The 25,569-nt window shown below is 33.4% G+C and overlaps 1 protein-coding gene across 10 annotated transcripts in view; it reads right to left on the bottom strand.

The window, feature by feature from the left end:
• Positions 1–8,091: 8,091 nt before the first annotated feature.
• LOC125054758 (partitioning defective 3 homolog) overlaps positions 8,092–25,569 on the bottom strand; it is a 75,937-nt gene continuing 58,459 nt past the window's right edge. For 7 of the 10 annotated variants that reach the window (XM_047656814.1, XM_047656815.1, XM_047656817.1 and 4 more), the window contains 5 exons: positions 25,049–25,180; positions 24,502–24,574; positions 21,434–21,501; positions 16,494–16,580; positions 8,092–10,468 (listed from right to left, as the gene is read on the bottom strand). In XM_047656814.1, the coding sequence (XP_047512770.1) occupies positions 10,327–10,468; positions 16,494–16,580; positions 21,434–21,501; positions 24,502–24,574; positions 25,049–25,180 (502 nt within the window). In that variant the 3' untranslated portion in view covers positions 8,092–10,326. Of the gene's footprint in view, positions 10,469–15,243; positions 15,368–16,493; positions 16,581–21,433; positions 21,502–24,501; positions 24,575–25,048; positions 25,181–25,569 lie in introns of all 10 variants that reach the window. The other 3 variants (XR_007117753.1, XM_047656818.1, XM_047656823.1) reach the window with 3 other exon arrangements.

Here is a 25,569-nt window from a genome sequence, read left to right as displayed (position 1 = left end):
GGTACTCGGACGATGCCTGAGTCACATTGACGCCCTAGAAAAGACCACTCGCATGCATTTTCGTAATACTGGTTCCGCAAACATCGCAATGAAAGAGTTGGTACTTACATGTATACCTTGCTATCATCATGCGCCTGTGTCAATTACGCATGTAAAAAGAAAAACAAATGGCGCACGGGGATTCGGACGTTTCCCGGATATGCCATTGGAAACAGGTCATACGTAAAATCGCTGCGCTGCGTGAAGTGTTCGCGAGTACTTTCGATAATTGATATTTACTGATATGTTGCTAGTACTTTAACTGCCAATAGCGATAGAGATTCTCAAGACATTTGAATGTATTTCCGATATAGAACATGATATTGAAGTTGAGATCGAAATCGTTTTGCGATTCAGCGTTATACATATTTTGTTAAAATAAAAATTAAACAAATATATTTATTATGAAATATAAGATACAAGTATCACTTATTCCAGGTCATTAAATTTGAATCTGTAGGCATCCCTACTCTACGGTAAAGAAGATAGAGGGTGTAGACCGAGAGAAAAAGCCGGCGTAAAAATATATAGTTCTTATCTCGCTCTCTTCTGTCTGTAGCTCATGATTGAGTGTTGTGGTCAGCAAAGAAACATGTGGAGCGAACAATCTGTTTCCACCGGTTTTTGACCAATGCCTCTCTTATAGTTAATTGTTACTCTTTTCTTGGAGGACCCTTAGTCGAATTATACTACTAAATTATTAAACATGAAATTAAATGTGACAATTGATGCTTTCAAATATTAGAATAGAACTTCTATTCTAATATCTTATGTGATTTATCGATAAAACCTAAAAATGCGGCAATAAAACGAATATCTATTATAACCGGTTTCTACAATAACTTACCGAATTCCTGCCCTAATGCGGAAAATAATAAACTAATCTAGCATAGACAAATAATATATAGAGGCGAGCTTAGTGACCTCTGTAACTTCCCCAACGCGACATATAATCAAGTATATATAGGTGTCGTAGTAAATTTCCATTTACTGCCAGTTCTTATTTATTTAACAAAATAAGCTACCACAACAGATTACTCCAATGCGATAACTATTTACATTTATATCACATAAAAAAAACAACACACAATACAATTAAAATATTTTCAAAAAGACTAACTATTTCTTACAGCATAGGAACTAACATGAAGCAGATTTTTGTCAGTTCACTCAACGGACAATTAAAAACGTCTCTATCTATGCAGTTCATTAATTATTTCCATGGATTGTGTCAGGTGTCGAGAGGTGCGTATTCGCAGAGGGTACGAATAGTAACGGCATCGATGTCGCCTCCTAAGGTAATCATCAGGCATACTGAGGCCCACAAAGTCTATTTATAAATAAAGTTAAATCACGGGCTTAGAAGGCTTGGCTCACAGAAGAAAACTGCTAAGAAATCGTGATTCACTCCTTTCCTCAGTTTTAAGCAAATGTGCTTCTCTCTCTAACACACAAATATATATTTTGATAATGTCATAAATTTAATATCATATTCAATAAATTGCGCATCGTATGAAAGCATTAATAAATAAATAAACACATTTCTGCATCAGTTTCGTATATCTATGTATACCTCCTCCTATATATATAATATTTAGTTTATAATATTATAAAATATCCAAGAGTTAAATATTCAAAGCTTATCTATTTAAAAAAAGCACTACCCTAATATGATCTTCAAATTAATTAATTATCGTTTAGTAAATTTAATTCCCTTGACTAGCTGTTATAACTTTTTAGTCTATTTCCAATCCAATTCCACCAAAGAAAAGGAATTGGCTGCCATTTAAGATTTCTATCCTAATATTTGAAAGGGTCATTTGTAACATTTATTTCACATCAAAATAAATGCTGAGTTTCAATTTTAGGTCCTTTATCGAAATTGCATTCGAAAAGCTGGGAATCAGTATCCCTAACGATATTATCAGTAACAAAGTACTAGCGCAAAATATCAGTAAATATCCATTATCGAAAGCACTTGCGTACTCTTCACGCAGCGTAGCGATTTGTGTACGGCCTGTTTCCATCTACCTAATAGCAGATCCGGTATCCGATGAAGTTCAGTTACAAAATGATACAGGCCATTTAGGACAAATTACCAAACTTTTATTAAAATCTCAATGTTTGTCACTATTATTTCCAACACACAAATTTACAGTATTTATAATATTGTTAACCTGCATTGTAATAATAATAATATTACTGTTTATTATCATAATAGTTTTAACTAAAAAAATGCGTATAAAATTTAAATTGGTGTTTTTTGTGGTTTACATTAAACTCTGTTGTTGATAATAACGGAAACATAATTCATTTTAATTTTAATTATTTTTATCCTGTATTTATATAGCAATATACAAATCTCATCATAATTTCAGTTAGTATTAAGCGCTGACGGAGGTGAGGTCCAACCCGCTGCATGGTGTGACCAAACAAAAATTCTCAAGTGTCATAACTGCTGCGAACCAGCTACCAACTGAACAAAGTGAGTTATCACTTGCAGGGCAGCAGGAAGACAGTGACGCGACCTGACATGAATAAAATACGACTGAGAAGAATTGGGATTTGAGTAGACGATGACAAATTGTTTGACTCTTTCCTAATTTACAGATGGAATGCGGATTACTCAACATTTCCTTCGGAGCCGAGACCTTGCTTAGAAATCTAACAAGTCTAACGTATGTAAACATTAATTAATTCTGAAGGTGCCACGTAGTGATACATATTTCATCACAATGCATAATATGCAGGCTCAAAAACAATTTCGACCGTTTTATAATCTGAAGTCATCGATCGACCCAAAATTTTGTCTAATTTATTTATTATATTTTAAAGAATACGTTATGTTTATTGTAGCCATAACCCAGGTAGACAATCAGCTATTGTTCGCTACTTTGGTGGCTAGTGTTTTTGTAGTTACAATAAACTAAACAATTTTATAAGACTTTAATAATTATTATAACAATATACAATCTATATAATAATTATAAATGGTTTAATCGAAAACTAAAATAAATTAAAAAGTGCGTGCGTACAAAGTACACATGTCAGAAGTGAAACTTCTTTGGCAAATTAATTTTTAAGTCTTGTTCTTATTTATACAAATCTAAAACTTTAGATTTTCGAGACTTTCTCTCTCAATCGGCCTCAATCGCTCTCTCCCTTTTCTACGACAAAAACGCTGCACATCTTCGTGACACTAATAATATTATTATTGCGTTTCATCCGTCACTGATATTGCGTTACCTGCAAACGTGGTCCATCAATGCCACTTCAATTGCTCATTTCTTTAATTTCCTACGTTCATTTGGTTCTAATGCATTTTCAATTCTGCACCTAGTTTCACGTCAAACATACGTTAATCTCGCGTTAACATATTGTAGTATATTAGAATTTCGCCTTAAAAGATTTGACCTCGTTTCACTTGAATTGCGACGTGACCTCATGGATGTAGAGTATCTTTACAAGATAATAAATAGTGATATTCTTACGCAATTGCTTGCTAAAATCCCTGTCCACTGCATTTTCAGCAACTCCATAGAGACCTTTCGCTGAGTCATTTGCTATTATTGTGTGTTTTATTATTTGCTATTATTATTATTTTTATTCCTACATAATTATGTATTTACAGTGTATATTCGCGGTTGCTGCGGACTCATGCCACTTCTTTAGTACAAAGAGTCCCCTCGTGAGTCGTGTGCTGCGATATTGGGGCCTACTTGGTTGTAAGGAAGTTGCATGGATCTGGTTAGCACACGTGTATATCCTTTATATGACAAATTTTCACAAGTATCTGATTGTCCTCATTTTAATGTGTGTGATGTTTGGGAGTAAAAATAAAATGAAGTGTACATTTCCAATGACAGGATTAAACATTAGATGTAATGCATGCCTAACAACAAAATAATAAAATTTAACACTCGCTTGTGACAGAAAATATCGAGAAAACCATGCAAAGAAGTAAAAAAATAATGTTTCGAAACAAATAAATAAATCTGATGCCATAAGCAAAGGGTGGTAGCGCCACTGTTTAATAGACATAGATAGACATAACATTTATTACAAACGAAAACACACACATATAAACACACAAAATAACAATACTTGAACAAAAATTAAATAAGATATCAAAAACAATGAAAATTAAAATTAAAAATTCCCTTTCGGTTCGCTTCCAGTGTGCAATGTGTGTGTACTGTGGTTGTAATATCAGATCTTGCATCGCAAATTAGGGATTGCTTACACTCGAAGGGATCCGAAACCTATCCCCAAACAGGGACTACACAGATACACGTGATCTGCTTCGCAATTGATATGCTTTGGCTTATTATGTTTTTATACATTACGTAACTTGATATATTGTTGACGTTTTTATTCAACCTAAACTTTGAACGACAAAATGAGTAAATCAAAGCTTGGTCACGTTGGTATTTACATAATGAGGTGTTAATATTATCTAGGTTAACATGAAAATTTCAAGGGATCACCTTGACCTCTTTCATAAATATAGTCACCACTGCGAGTAGTCAAACAAACATTTCTTAGTAGTAAACAAGCGTTATGTCCGATAACTTAATAGGTATATAATACGTTAATAAAGATGTAGTTGTTATAATATGACTGACAGTTATTTTATGACTTTGCCATGGCATATGACTGTGTGACAAATGGTCACCGCAATTACGTAAACACCAGATTTAGATACATAGATAACAGATAAACCATCTTTGTTGGACCTTCTGCTGACCAGATGATCCAGAGAACTACCAAGTATCCGTCCACCCTCCTTTGGATTCGTTTATTAGCTAAAATACGTTAATGTCAGTAATATTGAAGTATAAAAAAATGTAATGCAATTTCCCACATCTGTTAGTTTAGTTGATAAATGTCGTCAATATTTGTCCAAAATACACAGGTTTCTTTGCTTTCGAGCGATGGGCCGATAATTTTTGTTAATCTCTTTACGTTGCATTAGAAAAACGTGTCAGCTGTAATTAAAAAAATACATTTTATTTGAACTTACCATTTACCTTTAGCATTTTTACTCGTGTTCGTGAATCGTGGAACCCATTTATTATTTATTTTTAATTTATTCTTTTAACTATCTAATTAACTCAAAATCTTTTAGCACATAAACGTAATAAAAAGTATATTATTTGCAATTAAATAACCTTAAATCAAGGCTTTGGTTTCTACACGAAGAGTTACTTAGAATATTAGTCATTTAAGCGACCATTTATTATAGTCAACATCTCGAATTTACCGTGACCTCAGGCTTTGACGTCATAGGGATTTACGCAGGCTGTATAGTGAGTATACTGCCTTCGGTGGACCCTCAAGATTAAAATAAATGGCTTGGAAAAATTCTGAATGTAGTTGGGTTTAGTATAATGGAGACTTTCCACTCCCATCTCTTGATTTTTATTTCTTGTTTTGAATGTATTGCCATCGAAGATTAATGACTTACGTTATTTTTTTTTAAATGAGCAACAAATTGACTTGAAACTGTTTAATAAAAAAAATATGATTTATAAGGCATTTGAGGCCAGGTTATGGTCATTTTTAAATCCACACAATTGTAATTTCTTCCACCAGTACTGGTCGTTTTAATAGTGTCCGTGAACCTAGCAATGCATATAACAGCGTCTCTCAGGACGACCGACGTTCTGGTGCCATATACATTTCATAGGAACATTTGGATACAATAAAAAAAAACTGAAAAACAAAGTCAGAGTTCCCATCTGTCTACAATCAAACAGACCTAGTGGTCTCGCTAGTTCCCTACTATTTACATCAAAATTATTTATTATAAGAAAAAACTGAATGCGGCAATCACTCAGGTGATACCGCTTAAACAATTTACCAAATATTCCAAGAACAACTTATCATGCACTCGTTAAGAATTGGATGTGTAAACAATCAAATCAAATCAAAATACGTTTATTCAATTTAGATGCGTCTTAGCGCATGCTTATGAATGTCAAAAACGTTTACAAAATTCGCGAAAGAGCAAGACTACGCCATCCGTTCGCAAAACTACCAGGAGGCCTCGTTCTGAGAAGAACGGGCAAGAAACTCAGCAACCCTCCCTCTACATTACAATTATTCAAAGGAAAATGTCATAAACCACAACGTCATTAAGGTTACATACCTAAGTAAAAAAAAATATAAAAATCTGTTGTGATTTACCACATTCACCATTACACACAAATCAAATTATAAGAATATAATTACAACTATAACAAAGGAAAAAGTCTGAAAAATTCTTGACTATTCCTGAGGAAGATACTTATCATGAAGAGCCACAAAGGACGCAAAGAGACCGGTAAATTGCGGTATGCCCTTGCCCTTTGCGATCGTTTAGATAAACGTCTGTGGCTATCTCACGGAATCACGCGATTCCTAATTGTAGTCCATATCTCACATCAAACGTTTAATTTATTTAAAGAAGATCTTATTTCACCTAAAAATTTAAATTGTATACGTACACATTAAGTATCTTGGTAACTAATCTCGAAATTACCAAGCTTTCGAACAACAAGAAAATTTTTTTTTACAGTTCCATCTCAATGATGAATGCCAGAATAATAAAATATAACTCTAACTACGAGTATTTGAGTAAATAGTTTGCTATAAGTTAACTTTCCTAATCCCTTAGCACGTGTGGTTAACTGACTGCCAAACTCTACCATCATCCAAGCTGGGGTTCGTAACACGCCAGAATAGACGAACTTGACCACGCAGCAACACGTCCATATGAATATTAGTTGATAAATTAATCTTATTGATAATGCTTCGATAAATCCGGCTAACAAAAGACACCAATTAAACACATTTAACCCTCCACACTTAAAGGTCAAATCAGATTGTCTGGCTTGCGTTTTAACCTTTACTTTTGTTAAACAAACTCAAGTGTGGAAAACTTTCATAATTATACGACACATTATGGAATAGTTTACATTCGAATTAAGTCTTGGTTTAAAGCTAAAGATCTATCCATATATTTAGCCAGTATTGTTCATTGTAATTGATCAGGAGAGTAGTACATCATATTTTAAGGGTATTACGAGAAAGAAAACCTACTTCATTTATTTACAGCTTTACACATGGCAATTTTCAATAATAAATATTATAAAACTATTATACAATTCAGTCATTTTTATAAAATAAACAGAAAACCTTTTGCTAGCAAATAATCTTTTTTAAGTACATTTTTAAAGCATAGTTGGTTGTTACGAGAAAACTTTTAAGCCGCGAGAGTAAGCGGGATATAGGAGCTTGTTGATGCTGGACAGTGCGAGTCGACACAGCAAAAAGGTTATGTTTCCGGCACCGGTGATATTTGTCCGAAACGTAGTCTTATAATCTCTCCCAGCAAGTATGCGCTTTCCGTATCGTTATTTATTATGCTTTAACCAAATTTGATCAAAGCTAAAAATCCTTAAGTTCTAGTGAATTATGATTCATTATACAATTGAACTAAACCTAAATCATCAAGACCTTAGTAGAGGTAAGGAAAGAAGTGGGAAATTCTTGAAAGGGCGGCAACGACTTGTGAGCCTTCTGGCAATCTCCATGGGCGGCGGTAACACCTAACATCAGGTGAGCCTCCAGACCGTTTGCCTCCTATTACATACTCCTGCATCTGTTTTACTGATAACTGTTTTGGGCAAGGACATAAATGATCCGCCTTCTGTAGCTAACACAGATTATCATATCTAAGACATGCTAGTCTCCTCACGATATTTTCCTTCGTTCGACTAAAAATTCATCGGTCAAGGCGATTGAACGCATCAACTCAGAACTGACACTTAACTAGGTGAAATCTACTCAAAACTGTTAAAGTGCCTTCTTCTTATAGTACCTTGCGAAGGTTGGCAATCATGATGGCTAGTTTGGATGACGCGCTTCTAAACAATGACTTGGTGCTTTGGCCAAACCATTGTCTAAGGTTTTTCAACCAAGACGTGCGTCTGGGTTTCCTTCTACCTGCCACTATGCCTTTATGATTAAGTGAAGGAGCAAATAAAGTGTAGTGTTATTAAAAAAACATTTATCACTGTATATCATTTATTTGATTTTAGGTACATGGCCGATCGCCTAAAGGCATACAAATACATTGTATGTTACAAAATCATGATTTATATACATAAATTTGCAAAAAAATGCAATAATTCTATACTAATTGTTCATATGTCGATATTTTAACATTTATTTACAATAGATATGTTACGTGAATACAGAGTGTATTAAGATTTCATATGTCCTACTTAATTACTTATTTGAGGAACACGCTGTATAGCGAAATATAACGTGTGCTTTAAACTTAAAATTTATGGAATCAAGCAAACTAACTTCCTAACAGAATTTCATTATTGAAAGACTTAAATCGCACATAAACGTCTTTTAATCTAATTCTAACAGGCGTTCTCAGAGTTGTTGCTTAACTTACTAAACGTTACTTAAGTAATGAAATAGATCCAAACTGTAAGTAAAAATCAAATTATCGTTCCATACATCCGTAAATATTGCGACACAATTCGGACTTTAAATAAAAAAATTATACTAAATAATAAACGGACAACTCTGAGTACGGCTGATGTAAATAAGTAGGACTAGACGCTTAACTTAATAATATCACAAATTGTCGACGGAATACGATAATTATGTAACAATGGCGGATGAGGTCAAATGAAAAAACTGAAAATACAATGTCAAACGAATTTCCTACATAATCAGTCGGAATTAACACCTATTATAAAAAATATCCTACACTTTAAAGCTTCTTTGATTTATGTCTTAATATAAGTAGGAATGTATGTTACATATGCTTAATCAACGAATTTAACGCTTCAACTTAAATTATAATTTTGATATGTACAACAATGCGTTCGAAAACAAAACTAAAACTTACAAAAACTATTTTTATATTACGGTATACTTAATAAAGTCCGAGACATAGCTCTATGAAGTCATACTTAGGGCTAAGTCCTAGTTTCACTTCCTATATGACAACACCTTTAGTATACGTAAATCAGTGTAGAATTGTAACAAGGAATTTTGTATGGTTTTATCAGCGCCTGAATAGTATTCGTGTAGTTAACTAAGTAATCCAAGTCCCTAAGTCTTTCACATGTGTTATACGTGAAAGATTTTAATATTTTACTACTTTAAGTATTCAACGAATATTAGGCCAACTATAAGGAAGTTTAGGTACCGCAGCGTTTACGTGATATTTACTATCGAATACTCGATATGGACAGATTTTTGGAATGACAGATTTTTTTCTTAAGTACAATGGAGGCGCCGATCAAAATTTCCATATCAAAATCCATTAACCATAGAGCTACATGAAGGAACTATCCCTAGGATAGTAACAATATTACCTCATAAAAACCAAATCAGTATTGACTTGGTTGAATAGTGTTTAAACTTCCCATTCGCGTAAAGACAATCAGCCATAAAACGTAGACTAAAAATAGTTACTAACGATTCTCATGGAATCATCGTCACCATAGCAACAAACACAGTACTAGTTTTAGTCCACGTTTCAATGAATCTTAGTTATCAAGACCAATTTAGTTTTTATAAATAAAATAATATAGGTGCAAATCTTCAAATATGACAAAATTATACAAATGACAAAACAAAAAGGTATTTTTTATTAGTTTGACGTCAACGTTTACAAGTTTTTAACATATTTATACGAAATTTTTTAAAGTTGAACAAAATATATCGTGGTATATAAAGGCACATAAATTATTAAACTCTAATGACAATTAGAGGGGAAAGAAGACCTTAGTTTGGTTACACGTTTCATTGTCTCTTCTGCCCATTCGGTAAGACATTTTTTTCGTTCAAACAATCAATGCATCTTATTTGAACCGATTAAGATATTAAACCAGGAAATTAATTTCAAAAACATTTAAACATCTAATTGCAATTGTTGACGTGTAAAAAGGCGTCATGTTTCTTTGAAACTTAGATGACGCACATTTTAGCTTAGACATAAATCACCTATGATAAGTACTTCATCACTAGAGATATTTCTAAAACACTTATTCAGGCTTCTTCTTTTATGATTCAGAGTCGATACTTGGGGCTAAGTGTGACTGCCGTATATCAGACAAGAACGAAACGTACGGTAGACATAGTTCGCGCTAAGTCTCGAATCTAAATCTTTTCTTAAGACTCTTCTTCAACTTCTTTAAAACCTTATTTCACGTAAGATCCTATAAAACATAAGTTCTAAAAATATATTGACTATGCAAGGGTTAGTCTACCAAGCTAATGATAATGTGACAGCTTTCCAGATCTTCTCGGCGGAGCAGCTTCATACTCGTAGTAGTTGGAGTGTGGACGTGGTATCTCCCGATCCCTGCATGAGCGTTGGGAGTGGCTAACACTGGACATTCCGCGGCGACTGCTGCTATAAAAAATACATTCATTAAGAAAGAGCAAATTGTGAAAATCTTTATTTGTAATTTTAATAGTGGCAAACGGACAGTGCCATGTGAGAAGACTTGAGTTCGCCAATGCGTTAACGGCTTTTTAAGAGTATATAGTTATGAAGATTATGAGAAATTATCAGTTGTATTAACTTGTTATAAAAAATTTCCAAGTTTTTATTGGATGGAAAAAATCTAACAAATTAACACCTAGAAAATCATTTATAATTTACATTAATATATCAATTTTATTTTTATAATTCAGGTAAAGAGTTACTTTGGCCTCGACCTTTCGTTACATCATATCGATTTTAATATACGGCTTCACTTATGTCAGATAAAATTATACAATTACATAACATATAAAAGAGTGTTTGTATGTCAATAAAATATGAATGAAATTACAAGTATTTATAGATAAATTTCCATTAGATTGTCTTCTCTTTCTATACAAGTATATATGAGTGAAGAAGGGGGATCCAGAATTCGTATCATGAATAAAACACATTCTTTAGACACCATTTTGTGTTTAAATAATTTCCTAGTAAAATTACCAATTTGGTACATTTTAGTACTATTAATTTTGGTACAATAAATATATAAAGAACCTTGTCCAGGCCCCTGTCATGGGGACATGTCGATCATTCGATAAATCCACCCTGTGCTACAAACTAACAACGATTTAATGACAATGATAAATAAAAATCAGTGGCGTTGCAACCTTTCTAGGTCTGGGCATCAGATTTCTACATATAAAGTATATTGACACATCTGTTTCATGATCATTTGTCAATCTAATAGCCAAGTAGGTTATCAGCCTCCTGTGCCTGACGCATGCCGTCGTCTTTTTGTGTTTGTGTGTGTGGCAAGCCGGTTTCCTCACAATGTTTTTCTTCACCGTACGAGCGAATGTTAAATGCGCACATAGAAAGTCCATTGGTGCACAGCCGGGGATCGAACCAACGACCACAGGGATGAGAGTCGCACGCTGAAGCCACTAGGCCAACTCTGCTCATATTTAATGAAACAAATCTACAAAAGAAGATGCGCAGTTCCTTTAGGATCCTTCTATAGAGTTTTCACTATGTTTATTTGTTATAAATATTTAAGTACCTCATTCATGAGGAAATTATATGTTGTGTGTGGCATTCGCGTCTTTTTTTTAGTAATTCTGATAGCGAAAAACACTTGTTTCGTATAGTAACTTTTTAGATCGAACAGAACACAACATAAAAGATATCTCGTTTTGAATTTTTTAACACGGCATATTCAAACGATGAAAAAGGCTATTATCTCGTTGGAAGTAATGCGTGACTGTTTTTATTATCGACGATTAATAATATCACGCTATAAAACAAAAAAACAGTATATTATTTCCAATTATAAAACTTGTAGTTATGGGCTCCGAAAATTTATGTGTAAGATCAATTTTGTGTAAATGAAATGGTGGATGAAAGTTCAAGCTGCACTGTTGGCTTAGTCGCTTCAGCGTGCGACTTTCATCCTTGAGGTCGTAGGTTCAATCCCCGGCTGTGCACCAATGGACTTTCTATGTGCGCATTTAACATTCGATCGAACGGTGAAGGAAAACATCGTGAGGAAGCCGGCATGCCTTGGACCCAAAAATTCGACGGCGTGTGACAGGCACAGGAGGCTGATCACCTACTTGCCTATTAGATTCACAAATGATCACGAAACAGATACATAAATCTGAGGCCAACCCCTTATAAGGTTTTTTTGTTTGGTTCCAAGTTCAAAGTGGAGGCACTACTATTGAAAAATTCGACCATAGCTTTTCAACTTTATCTATTGCATTAAAAAAATCTTTAATTATAATCGCGACTTTATTACGTTATTTTCATAACCGTTTCGAGTGATTTTCAGCAACCGTTCTATTACGTTGACAGATAACTATTAAAAAACAGTCTATTAAAATGTTGCAATTCATTGCCGTGAAGTTGGAAGCAAACTTCGAGTTGTATAAATTCGCGTTTATATCCGTCAAAGTTTTATTTAGGTACACGCGTAATAAATTACGGCTATTACAATTTGATAACTAAGTAATTTCACACCTTGAAACGCACTGTTATTAGCGTCTTTAGCTAAGTCACGGCATCGTCACGATGACAGCGACAAAAAATATTGTTGACAAACAGAATTTTATTTTATTCTTAAAACAAATCATTTTTAATTGCACCGATTTAACTATTTCTTTTTGATTACGTAAACACAATTTAATAGAAAGAGACAATAAAGTACTACCGTTCAAATTAAGTGTATTAAGGCAGTTTTTATGTTATTGTGTTATTTTTATAGTGGGCACAGGGGGCAATTAGGGTGAGATCTATAGTGCGCACTTGGACTTTGCTCAGACTTTACTTACGAAAAACACTAAGGTTAAACTATGATTTAGTATATTTATAGACATTTTAACGGTGAGATTAAGCTAAGCTCAAGCTAAGACAGAAATTGATGTTTCATTTCATGCAATACCTTCTTTATTATCCTTTAAAAAAGTAAAGAATGGTTATAGTTAAGTCTGAGCAAAGTCTAAGTGCGCTCTATAGATCTCACCCTTAGACAGGAGGGTTCATATGACGTTAAGTGACATCGCCACTCGCGAGTGCGTTGCCGGTTTCTATAAGTGTGTTAAATTTTAATTTGTATTTTAATTCTTGAAATGCGTAGTGTATTTAACCCAGTGATGAGATATGTGGTAATAATGGTTTCGAGTTGATAGGAAGAATCCCAAAAAAGTTATGGTTAGTGGGGCGCGACCTCAAACACAAAAAATAGGATATTATATTCCTTACAAATTCTAGCTATAACAAATATAAGAAAAGATATACAAATTACTATGAAACAAACTACTAAATGTGGTAAACACTTACCAACTGTCGCCGGCGACAATTTCGAGTAAGTACGGCTTGAATTGAATTTAAAAAAAAAACAATTTATACGCTTTATTAATGTTGCCTTTGTGTATAATTCGAGAGAATATATCACTGATTATACAAATACTGTAAAACAAGAGCGTAGTTTGTATGAAATTATTGTGAGTGAGCTTTATTCGATTCAATCGAAACTAACATTAAAATCATGTTCCAGTAGTTATCAGTTCAAAAAAACTAAAACTAAATGAGGATGCTAATTTATTTTGAAATATTGATCTATCTGTATAAGACATTAATAATATAAAATATATAATATAACGACAGCTTGATCATTAATAAATTTACCGGCAAATTAATTATTTAAAATAAAAAGAATATTTTCTCAGGCGGATACAATTAAATAACACAACTTTAAATTTATTACTTCATAAATGCTACGTCAATTTATTATACATCACAAAAAACGAAGTCGTTTCCCGTATGCATTGTATCAGTAAGTAAATAAAACGAAGGTTTTTCTTAGAATGAGACAATTATTTTTACTGAAGTATTTCCTAACCAATTCGACTTAGGGTCAAGAAAAGAGCGAACCAATTTTTAAAAGGTGAGCCCCCTGCCTGTTTGCCCCCTGTTCTAAATAAATGATAAAAACATATATAATATAATTATACGGAAAGTGAAATCCTCAAGTCAAACCCAGTCAAGTGATTTATTAAAAGCGTACTGATTTATTGTACAGTATTAATAGTCTGGATTTTTGTTTGTGTTACAGGTGTAAATTTTAAATAATATATACTCGTGTGTAGCCATTAACGAATTATCAAGACTTAGGAGCTAGAGCTCTGGAGGCCTCGGGGCAACAAAGAAGTGCCCCATGGCCCCAAATTTTCAGTCGAGTTTTGACGTGATAACGTCTTTAAAATCGTTTTAGTCGGGTGACATGTTCAGAAACTTGTGTCACACCAAAACCTCACGAGCGCGATCGCAGGTATAACGAGACAGAGACGGACCAATCTCCAGTCATTCCGTGAATGTATGAAGAAAAAAATGTATATCATAGTCGAATAAGTAAACTTGTCATTTTACACCCGAAATTTATCATCAAAAGTGTGAATAAAACGATAGATGTAATTTAAAATTTGAAAAAATTGTTATCTTCATTAATTGATAATTCCTTACTTCCCAAAAACTTATATCACCAATAAGACGTTATCACGTAAACATCTCGATCGTAAACCTACTTTACAAACAACCAATATTTTTTTAAACAATAAGTTATTGTGAAACCAAGTATGTATTCTTTTAGTATACAAGAAACTGTGTTTATTAGTCGGAATTTAAAACATTTTTTTCGAAGTGCCCTCCCCTAAACTACTCTGTAACTTCCAAGAGTAAATCCCGCCGTTTTTGTATGAAAATTCGATGTAGTTCTTTCAATAATCAGCGCAGAAGCAACCTTGGGATCACATAACAAAAATGATTTGTTAAGAACGGGGCAGTATCGGTATTAGAAGTTACATAGTAAAGTTGCTTTGAGATATTAGCAGAAATAGCAATAGGTGCATTTTGTGATATTTAAATGAGAAAAGAAAATCCGTATTTTCTTAATGGCACACTAACGAAACACATACAGACACTGACAGAGAACACACGACATACAAACACGACACTTAACGGAAACATTACAAATTACAATGATATAAGAGAAAAGAAATAATACCATAAAAATAAACGACAATAAACTAGGTATGGAAATACAAATATGCAATTTAAAAAATTTAATAGGTATATTTCTTTTTTGGCATGAAGACTGTCATAAAATTTATTAAAGCGATACGATAATTGTTTCTAGCAGCAATTACCTCACGCACGGCTGTATCTTTGGTCACAAAATTACAGATAACAGATGGGGTAATTCAATTGTAGTGGCGAAACGCAGTATATAGGCCGAATTAAACACATAAATGTATTACAAAACACGTAGATCTTACCAATAGACATCGGGCAAGCAGAAAAGAATAAAAATAATAATATAAATTACTTAATAACGGTCTATTTTTATATAACAGGGGGCAAACGGGCAGGAGGCTCACCTGATGTTAAGTGATACCGCCGCCCATGAACACTTACATTGCTACACTCACATTGCAGAAGTGCGTTGCCGGCCTATTAAGAATACTTCAGTGGACAGCTGGTTCCACATAGAGGTGGTGAGCGGCAAACATTTTGGGTCTATTGATTTGAAAGTCGAGACTTACGGTAAGTTATGACTTGTGTATGTTAAATTCAATACGCCTTTAATGTACAAGAGTCAAATCGCTTATAATGAAATAATTCAGTTCTACTGTACACCTAGTTATGCTTCTTTTCCTTACAATGTTTTGAATCAGTGTTACAGTGGTTTAATACTGAATTTTGGGAAATTACTAAAAATTACCGCATATACTTTTGTATTGGATTTTAATATATATGGCATATATACGTAAGAGATATTTTAAGATAATAATTTTAATTGTTTTATATTCACTGACTACCATATTCAAATGTTCACGCGTGGCTAACACATGAACAATTTACATATCTAAATTTGGAATCACGAATTCCACTGTAAACAACATCGCTTAAAATAACCAAATTTATTTTATTCATATACATACATTATACATTATATTAAATGATAGTCTTTAAAAATATACAAATAATTTATTATTTGTCAATTGTTAAGCAGTTAACCTTGATCTCCGTTTCTGTCTGATGTGCGTATAAAACATTCGCTCGACCGGCAAAGGTAACGTTACTATGTTAACTCATATAGTATTATGTTTGGTAATTGCTACAATCGTACATCGATTAGGAACAATAAATATTGGTGTATGAAACTTGAGCAGGATTACATGGGCGTTGTTTAGTCAATTAGTTGATTATCGTGTCGATCAATAGATGGCAGTTGTTGTATTTGGAAACGCGATATTGTTTTACTTAGCATATTGTAAATTTTCATTTGATAGCAAATCTTCAGGCGTATTAAGAATTAAACTATAAATCGTAGTATAACTATAGTTCATTATGAATGAAAAATATAATGATTTGTTGAAGATTATTTAATATTCACCTTTCTTCCTCGGCTTTCGCTCGCTGCGCGTGAACTTGCCGCCGCATTTGACCGATTTGTACTTCGCTTAGTTTCTCTCGCCGCGCACTGAATAAAGCAATAAATTAATTATCGTAATGACTGTAGGTAAAAAGAGAGAGTTTGGGTACTCTCAAATTTAGCGTTAAGAGGCGCGCTAGGCTGACGCCCTAGTGACTAGTGAAACAAACGTATGCCTGAAGTTCGTGCGAGATGAGACGGAAGCTACAGTGTTTCGCGGAATAAAAATGAAGTTAACACCAGGTGATTTTTATTTAAATAACTCGTTAACTATAAAATATTTATTAAAATCGCTAGTAACAGCTCTCGGCCCAACTAATGTGCTGTCATTCAAATAATGTTTGGCGCCATAATACTCGTAATGATTGAATAAACACGAAATTAAGTAAGTTAGAGGTGACTTTGTGTTTTTATTGTTTCGAGGAATTTATATTGTATTGTGTTTTTAATTAGACATTGAAATTATAGTGAAGGATCAATAAATATTTAATGTTTTTAATTTATGCATCACATACTTAGATAAAATCAAATCTACGAGTGGTTTGGTTAGTGCCCGCTCTGTTGGTATCTGCTCTTTTGAGTAATTTGTTAATCCTGTAGTAGGAAATTGTCCCATAGTAAGTATATTTAGATCAAAAAAGCATGTAATATAAATTATTAAACACAAAAGACAAATGTTTTTAAAATACATAAATAATCTATCGAAATACAGAATTTTTCAACTTGAGATATTTGAAAGAAAACCCCAAGAGAGGCTAAAAATATTACGTTTTTCATAATGAGGTCACTTTGTGAATGTTATAGCAAGCCTGAGGGAATAATTTTTATTCAGTGTGTCGAATGGAGGACAGAATTTTAACACCCAGAGGGGTTGTATCCTGAATATTGGCGACACATATATACCTATAAGAGACATTAAAAAAAAATTAACCAAAAACTGGCGAGGGCGATGAAAAAAAGTAAATTTTCTATTTCTATTGTATTTACCCGATTATCTTAAAAAAAAAATAATTTTTCGCGGCTATTTTAACCATAAGCTAGAAACTTATAGAGGGTGGCAAAAAAGGCGTGGATCAAACGCAAATAGGGGATAGATGAGCTCATCATTTGGAAAAAATTGTTATACGGTAGTTCCCTAAGTTCAACCCCTGCAGAGTTATAATTTATTTTGCATTTTAATAAGATAATCGACTTTACGATAAATGTATAAAAATAAATTCTTAACATTTAGTGCTAGTCACTTAAATGTTAAGAATTTATTTTTATTATATAATACAGGTTATGTCTGGTGTTTAACTGGTTTCGATTCTCATGCAAAAGTATTAAAAAATGCATCTTTGTTTTTTACAAGTTTATGGCTTTGATTACGAACAGGCGATCATTAAAGTACGTTTGCAAAAATTTCATTAAATATTAACTCAGTTTGAATATGAGTAGATACTTCAAAATTATATGACTTTTTATAGTAATTATTTATAATATAATTAATTTCCCCAGTGCCGGAACTGCGTAATTTTCAGTAAAGTCAAAGTCAAAGTCAAATCGTTTATTTCAATTAGACCATCTAAGATGGCACTTTTGAACGTCAAAAAAAATAAAATATAAAGATGATTCTAGTTGCCCCTTCCAAAAGGTAGTTTCGTGTGGAGAAGAATGGGCAAGAAACTCCACACTTACTCTTTTAAAATAGGTTTACAATATTTTGTTACATTTGTTAAATAATTATATGTGAAGACAATGTACTCTTAGAATAAACTACTATACTAAAAAAGTTAGTATACATGTTCCTCACATATTTACAAATATCGAAACCGTAGAATATTAACATTAAATAAAAATAAAAGAGTAATAAAAATATTAAAAAAACACAACAAAACAGTGTGTGAGATACAAAAAAAAATAATAATAATAATTACATTTGTAGCATTAAAGCAAAAAATCAGCAACCAATTTGATTTTGTCCAGGCTATAGAGCCAATCATAGGATTGTCCTATGGAGCAGGACCAGCATGTTTCCAAGCATTCTTATCTTGAATATAATCATCTAATTTGTAATATGCTTGTTTACAAAGTTTACTTTTAATAAAACATTTAAATTTTCGTTCATTTAGTTTTAAAATGTCACAAGGTATTTTATTGTAACATTTCACACAGTACCCCATAAATGAATTTTGAACTTTGGCTAATGTGAAAGATGGTTGAGCTATTTTATCTTTATTTCTAGTACTAAAATTATGTCTTTCATTTATTTTACTAAAAAGATGTAGATTCTTTCTTACATACATAATATTTTCATAAATGAATTGGCAAGGTACTGTCATAATATTAATATTTTTAAATAGTTCCCTGAGAGATTCGCAACGACGAAGATTATAAATGGCTCTGACCGCTCTCTTTTGCAAAATAAAAATGGATTCTATGTCAGCAGCCCGACCCCACAGTAAAATGCCGTAAGACATTATGCTGTGAAAGTAGCTAAAATAGACCAAACGCGCAGTTTCTACATTGGTTAAATATCTTATCTTTCTAACCGCATAAACGGCTGAGCTCAGCCGCCCCGCAAGAGATGTGATATGAGGTCCCCATTGTAACTTCTCGTCTAGCGTGATGCCTAGGAAAACCGTTTGATTAATAAATTCCAGTTTTCCTTCATTCAACATTATGTCACATTCCTTACTTTTAACATTTGGCAACGTAAATCTAATACATTTAGTTTTTTTATCATTCAGTGCCAAATTGTTTACCGTAAACCAATTTTGGACCCGAAGAATAGAGTTATTCACGTCGTCACGATTTTGTGACCGTCGATCTACTTTAAAAATCAATGATGTGTCATCTGCAAATAACACCATCTTCGGTTTATTCTGAACTAATTGGGGTAAATCGTTTATGTATACTAAAAAGAGGAATGGACCCAATATTGAACCTTGAGGAACGCCCATTGTAATTTCAGACCCTAACGAGTTTATGCCGTTAACCTGAACTTTAACCTGTCTGTTTTTCAAGTAAGATCTTAGTAAGTCCAGAGCTTTGTTCTTAATCCCGTAGTGATTAAGTTTCAGCAGAAGAGTCTCATGGTTTACGCAATCGAACGCCTTCGAAAGGTCACAAAAGATTCCAATGGCATCTTGTGCTTCCTCCCAAGCGTTAAAAATGTTCTTGATTAGGGAGACACCGGCGTCAGTTGTACAACGCCCTTTGGTGAAACCGTACTGTTGTTCATGAAAGATGGAGTTTTTATTAAAGTGACATAACATTTGATTGAGCATTAACTTTTCAAACACCTTACTGAGAGCTGGCAGAATTGACACAGGTCTATAATTATTGGGTTCTTTACTATCACCGGATTTGAACAACGGAACTACTTTACTGTGTTTCATGAGATTCGGAAAGACTCCTTGGTCTATGCTGGTGTTAAATATGAAAGCTAGATAAGGCGCAATAGTTTCGATGATAGAACTACAGACTTTTACAGACAATCCCCAAAGATCTTCTGTAGATTTAATTTTAAGATCTTTAAAAGCTTTCATAACAGCCTGCGGGTTTGTATATTGAAATCGAAACTCCGTAGGGCATGCCCTTACATTCTTCGTAAGTAACGCAAAAGAAAGTGCGGATGATGAACTTAAAGCTTCGGTAGTTTTAAAGGGAATATTGATAAAAAAGTTTTCAAATTCCTGAGCTATTTCTGCATTTGAGTTTATTGGGCCATGTGCAGTCTCTAAGTTAAATTCAGTATTACGCTGTTTTTTTCTACCAGTTTCATTATTTATTATTTGCCAGGTAGTTTTTATTTTGTCATCCGCTGATTTTATTTTATTACTAATATATAGTGCTTTAGCAATTTTGCACACACTTTTAAAAGTTTTTGAATATTTCGCAACATGCTGATGAAAGTTTGTATTTTTTACATGTTGCCTTAGGCCATACAGTTCAAAAAGTTTATCCCTGCTCTTACGAATACCTGGAGTCGCCCAATCACTAAATAAGAACTTGGTGTAAATACTTTTTGTCTTTTGTGGAACAATGTCATTAAATTGCGATTTTAACAAGGTAAAAAACTCCGCATAGAACTCATTAGGGTCCCGAATATTATTAAAGTTTTGAACACACAATTTACTGGTCAAGGTATTATTTAATTTCTCTAAATTTTTATATGTAATTGGCCTATACCTTATTTGAATTTTTTGTACAGGTATGTAGGCACAAAACGTTATTGTTTGTCCACTGTGATCAGAAGGCAATTTATTAACAATTTCTTTATGTAAGTAATCACAATTACAAAAAATATTATCTATACAAGTGGCAGAAGAAGCTGTCACTCTAGTTGGTTCCATAAAAACATTAGACAGATTAAATGATTTAAAAAGACTTATTAATCTGATACTATTTGAGTTTGTTTCTAATAAGTTAATATTAAAATCACCACTTATGATGATTGATTTACTACTAGTACTAAGTTTTTTTAACACATCTTCCATTACAGAATCAAATACAGATAGATTCTGATAGCCCGGAGGTCTGTAAACACATACTACAACATGCTTATCGAGCTCGACACAGGACAATTCTATAGAATGTTCAACTGACATGTAATGTGTGACAAGTAATGATACCAATAAAAAAGTCTTGGGTTTTATGATAAAACCGACACGAATTTGGTTAACAAGATGGCGCAATTTTTACGAATAAGCATAATTTTACTTTCATTAAGATATCATTCGCGAATGACAATTTCTATGTGATTTTATGACAAAATAAAAGGTTTATTTGCAAATTAAGCTAACGCGGCATCATCAGTTGGTATCACTAATCAGGGATACATTACACACAGGGAAATATTAATCACAATCAAATTGAATTTTGTGCTGGAGGCCTATAGTTTAAAAAGCTCAACTCACTTTAGGTTTTGTTGGATTTCTTCGTAATTAACATAATGGCCTGTAGGTCCCCACGCGCTCTCCATTGCCTGAAAACAAAAATAACTTGTATTTTTCCCGAAGGGGTAGTCAGAGATCTCCACGTCCACTACGGTCCTGACATACTCTCGCTTCATCCATCCATCCAACATGTCAACCGCTCCTCATACATGCGTTTTAAATGGCCAAGCCACCTAATCATTCCCTTTCGTGTACTTGTTATTAGTTATCTCCTCTTTTAACCCACACTGCTGTTTTCCTATCGCGCAATGTTACAGAACACGTACTTTCTTAAGGCCCTATCCCAGCACGAATTGCTGTGTCAGCAAGGGCGGATCCAGCTTTGGCGCCAGGAGGGGGTCACATAGTCGTGGTCAAGTCAAGAACTTATAATTTAAATTTGATAACAATAGATATAAGTAAAAAGTAGGTATTTTATTAATGTACGTAAGTATTGCACTTTAAAATATTTATTCTTTATTGTACACTTGAAAAATTAACACATAATATTGTGCACATACAGGTTGGTCCAACTAGTGACGTCAATTTTTTTTTAGATTCCTCACACCTGGGGGCATACGAAAATACCCCATGTATGTTCCGCGATTTTTTGTAGTTTTCGAGTTATATTTTTTTTTGTGTTTTTTGAATGTCGAGGTTTCACCAGCGAGGTTCTGCCAGCGAGGTTTCAAAAATTCCTATCTTTTTTTGTTGTAGGTATTTTACAGTTTTTTCTGTTAAATGATTGCCTTAAATGATGTTCAAGTAAAAAAAATCCCAGCTTCTTAAAATTAGTTAAAGCTACTCAAAAAAAGTTCTAAAGTTAGAAGTTTAGTTTTTAGCTGGATTTGCCCCAACATTCGACTTCAATTTAAAAATACAAATAGAAGTTTCCATAGCTTCTGGCTAAGTTTAAGAACTCCACAGGGTTCTAAGCTACCAAAATCACAGAAAAAATGGTACTTAATTGGTCTTTTCATAAGACCAAAATTATTGTAAGAATTACACGAGCTACTTTTTTTACGGGTATTAAAATTAGTAAAAAGTAGATCTTAAAATTTCAAAAATAAAAGTTAAAAAAATCAGTTTTCATGCTTCAATGATTTTTTTGCCTATCCACATTAAAAGGCCAATTACAGCTACATTTATTTTACGGGTATTAAAATTAATTAAAAAACCACATTATTAAGTTTAATTTACCATAAGAATAATAAAAGTCGAAAAAAAAAAACATTTTTAATGCTTCAATGATTTTTAGCCTGTCCACCAAAAAAAAATCCACCGATTACAACAAAAAAAGATCGATTAAGTACCATTTTTCTATGATTTTGGTAGCTTAGAACCCTGTGGAGTTTTTAAACTTAGCCAGAAGCTATGGAAACTTCTTTTTGTATTTTTAAATTGAAGTCGAATGTTTGGGCAAATCTTGCTAAAAACTAAACTTCTAACTTTAGAACTTTTTTTGAGTAGCTTTAACTAATTTTAAGAAGCTGGGATTTTTTATACTTGAACATCATTTAAGGCAATCATTTAACAGAAAAAACTGTAAAATACCTACAACAAAAAATGATATGAATTTTTGAAACCTGGCAGAAAACATTCAAAAAAACACAAAAAAATGTAAAACTCGAAAACTACAAAAAATCGCGGAACATACATGGGGTATTTTCGTATACCCCCAGGTATGAGGAATCTAAAAAAAAATTATTGACGTCACTAGTTGGACCACCCTGTATACACGTACATATTACCATCTTCTCTTGAAGACATCCAGAAAAACACAATCACATATTTTTTTTTTGAAGTGGAATCTCGCTGTTGGCCTATAGGGCCTTTACAGCTGAGCTCGGGCTGTTTTGGCGAGCTTAGCTCGGCCTGACTATCACGTACGGAATGAGGTAGCCTATTTATATTACATAACCGAGGTGAATGATTTGTCATAGCAGCTAGAGGTATGTCGAGGGATATTACGCTAAACTCCGCAAAAGTGAAGAGATGGTACGACAAAGGATTCCATCAAACAAAATAGAAACAGACAAAATACATATATTTTAATAACTAAATAAATTTTTATGTATCCCGAAACGTGTTATTACGTCATTTACGTCAACGGGTACGTTTTTATGATCGTGGAGAAGTGCCAGTCCGGTTAGGCGATCTTCAACCATTGAAGATCTTAGCCACAATTTAATTCTGCGCAACGTAGAGAAAGACCTTTCTCCTGTCGCTTCGCTGACAGGGTAGTGTATCCAATTTTCCTATATTAGGATACATATTGATGTCACAATTTAAAATAAGACTATGTTGTGATATGTTGAAGTTTAGTCGTTCCGATTCCGATTGAGGTAAGGTCTAGCTAGACGTTTCATAGTCGACAAGCGCGCGCAAGTGTGGCGCGGAAAATTCAAATTTTCGATGCGTCGTTGGTTCCCATACGTTTGCCATCATACAAAGTTATTATATTATATTAAATTAATGAAATATTGAAGGTATGTAGTTACATATAATCTGTATGGTGACAAATTTATATATTAAATCATTATGTTCAATTAGTGGTCCACCTAAGTCCTGCTCAGGGGAGGGTCATGACCCCCATGACCCCCCCCCTGGATCCGCCGTTGTGTGTCAGTGTCTGGGGGGGGGGGGGGGACACTGCGGTACGCAGAGGAGAGCTGGAGCACTGAGGCACGCCGGCCCGTAATAACAATTAGTTATGTAAAACATTCAAGTAATGTAATTTTATCATTTTTTTTTCAAAATCATGTTCTATCAACATTTTCGTCATAAAATGAATTCATGGTGTCAAAATTTGGCTATATTTGGTTTTTTTTCTTTCTATAAAAAGTTATTTAAATCGATCTTTCAAAATGGATACATTTACTCAACTCCACCATATATTTTTTCCATTTGCCCTACTTCAAGAAACGATGACGAAAAATGGAAAGAAACAATGTACTTTTTTGGAGTTTGGCGACCAGATAGGTCGTTCATCCAAAGATAAGAATATTATAACATTTATTGACAGAAGGCAATAGTCAAATATATATTACCTGTATGGCGGGCCCATTTCGCCGATCGGAGCGCGTACTTCGCTCACTGTTTTGTCTGCTTCGGAGCTCTTCTCTGTAACAAATCTAATATTGAAGGAATACCCGATGAAGTCAGAAGGGTAATTTATTAGCATTTATTTTGTTTTGTTTAATATCGCTTTTAACTATACTCTGCATTTGAAACTACGGGCTAACTTCTTCGTAGAAGTTAGAACTCGAAACTGTCAACAGTAATAGTCAAGTACATATTTGATTTAACAAATATTTTTACTTTGCTATTACGATAACAATTTCAGGTTGGTGCATAGTTTTTTAATATATTCCTATATAACTGAAATATTGGCTTCAAAGGCCAGCAACGCGAGTCCTTTGGCATTGAGACTGTCCATGGGCATGTCCTCACTTAACATCAGATGAGCCTCCTGCTTGTTTGCCCCCTGTTCTATAAAAAAAGCAGACTAAGCAACAAAACACATAAATTATTTTTTAACACATATACGTTATCTATGTAATAATACAATCACTCCGTATATAACAAAATGTATACCTGCGCGTGTGTATGTCCTCAATTCTCTCATCTCGGTGTCTCTCCATCGCGTCTCGTGCGAGCGACTTCTCCGAAGAACGCGCGGGCGTCGATCTCCCGTAGACATCTTCTTTCTTGTGAGGTTTGCCGATTCTGTCAAATTCAGATATTTGATATTTTTGACTTCACACGACTGGCCGTTTATTTTTCAAAATATTTATTTATAAGTAGCATTCTAAAGGTAGGAATTTAAAAACCGGTCCGGTTGTCGAGTTTAGGTATTCGATACAAATCAATCATTTATAAGATTAGTATAGAAAAGGCGTAAAAATTAAACAATTAGTAGCTAATACAAGTTTATAGTATGCTTTATTGGTTTTATATTTTTTATTAGTATTGCGAAAATTTGAATCCCATTATTCATAAAAATTCAATATGCCTAGTTGCAGTACTTTATCAGAAGTAATCTTTTGTCTCTTTCTGTCAAATTGTGTTTACGCTGTGATGAACAGAGACAGATACTATAGTTAAAACCGTGCAAT

The sequence above is a fragment of the Pieris napi genome, chromosome 12, assembly GCF_905475465.1.
Source record: "Pieris napi chromosome 12, ilPieNapi1.2, whole genome shotgun sequence".
NCBI lineage: Eukaryota > Metazoa > Arthropoda > Insecta > Lepidoptera > Pieridae > Pieris > Pieris napi.
Note: the sequence above shows the minus strand (reverse complement) of the source record. Positions and strands in the feature narration are given on the sequence as shown.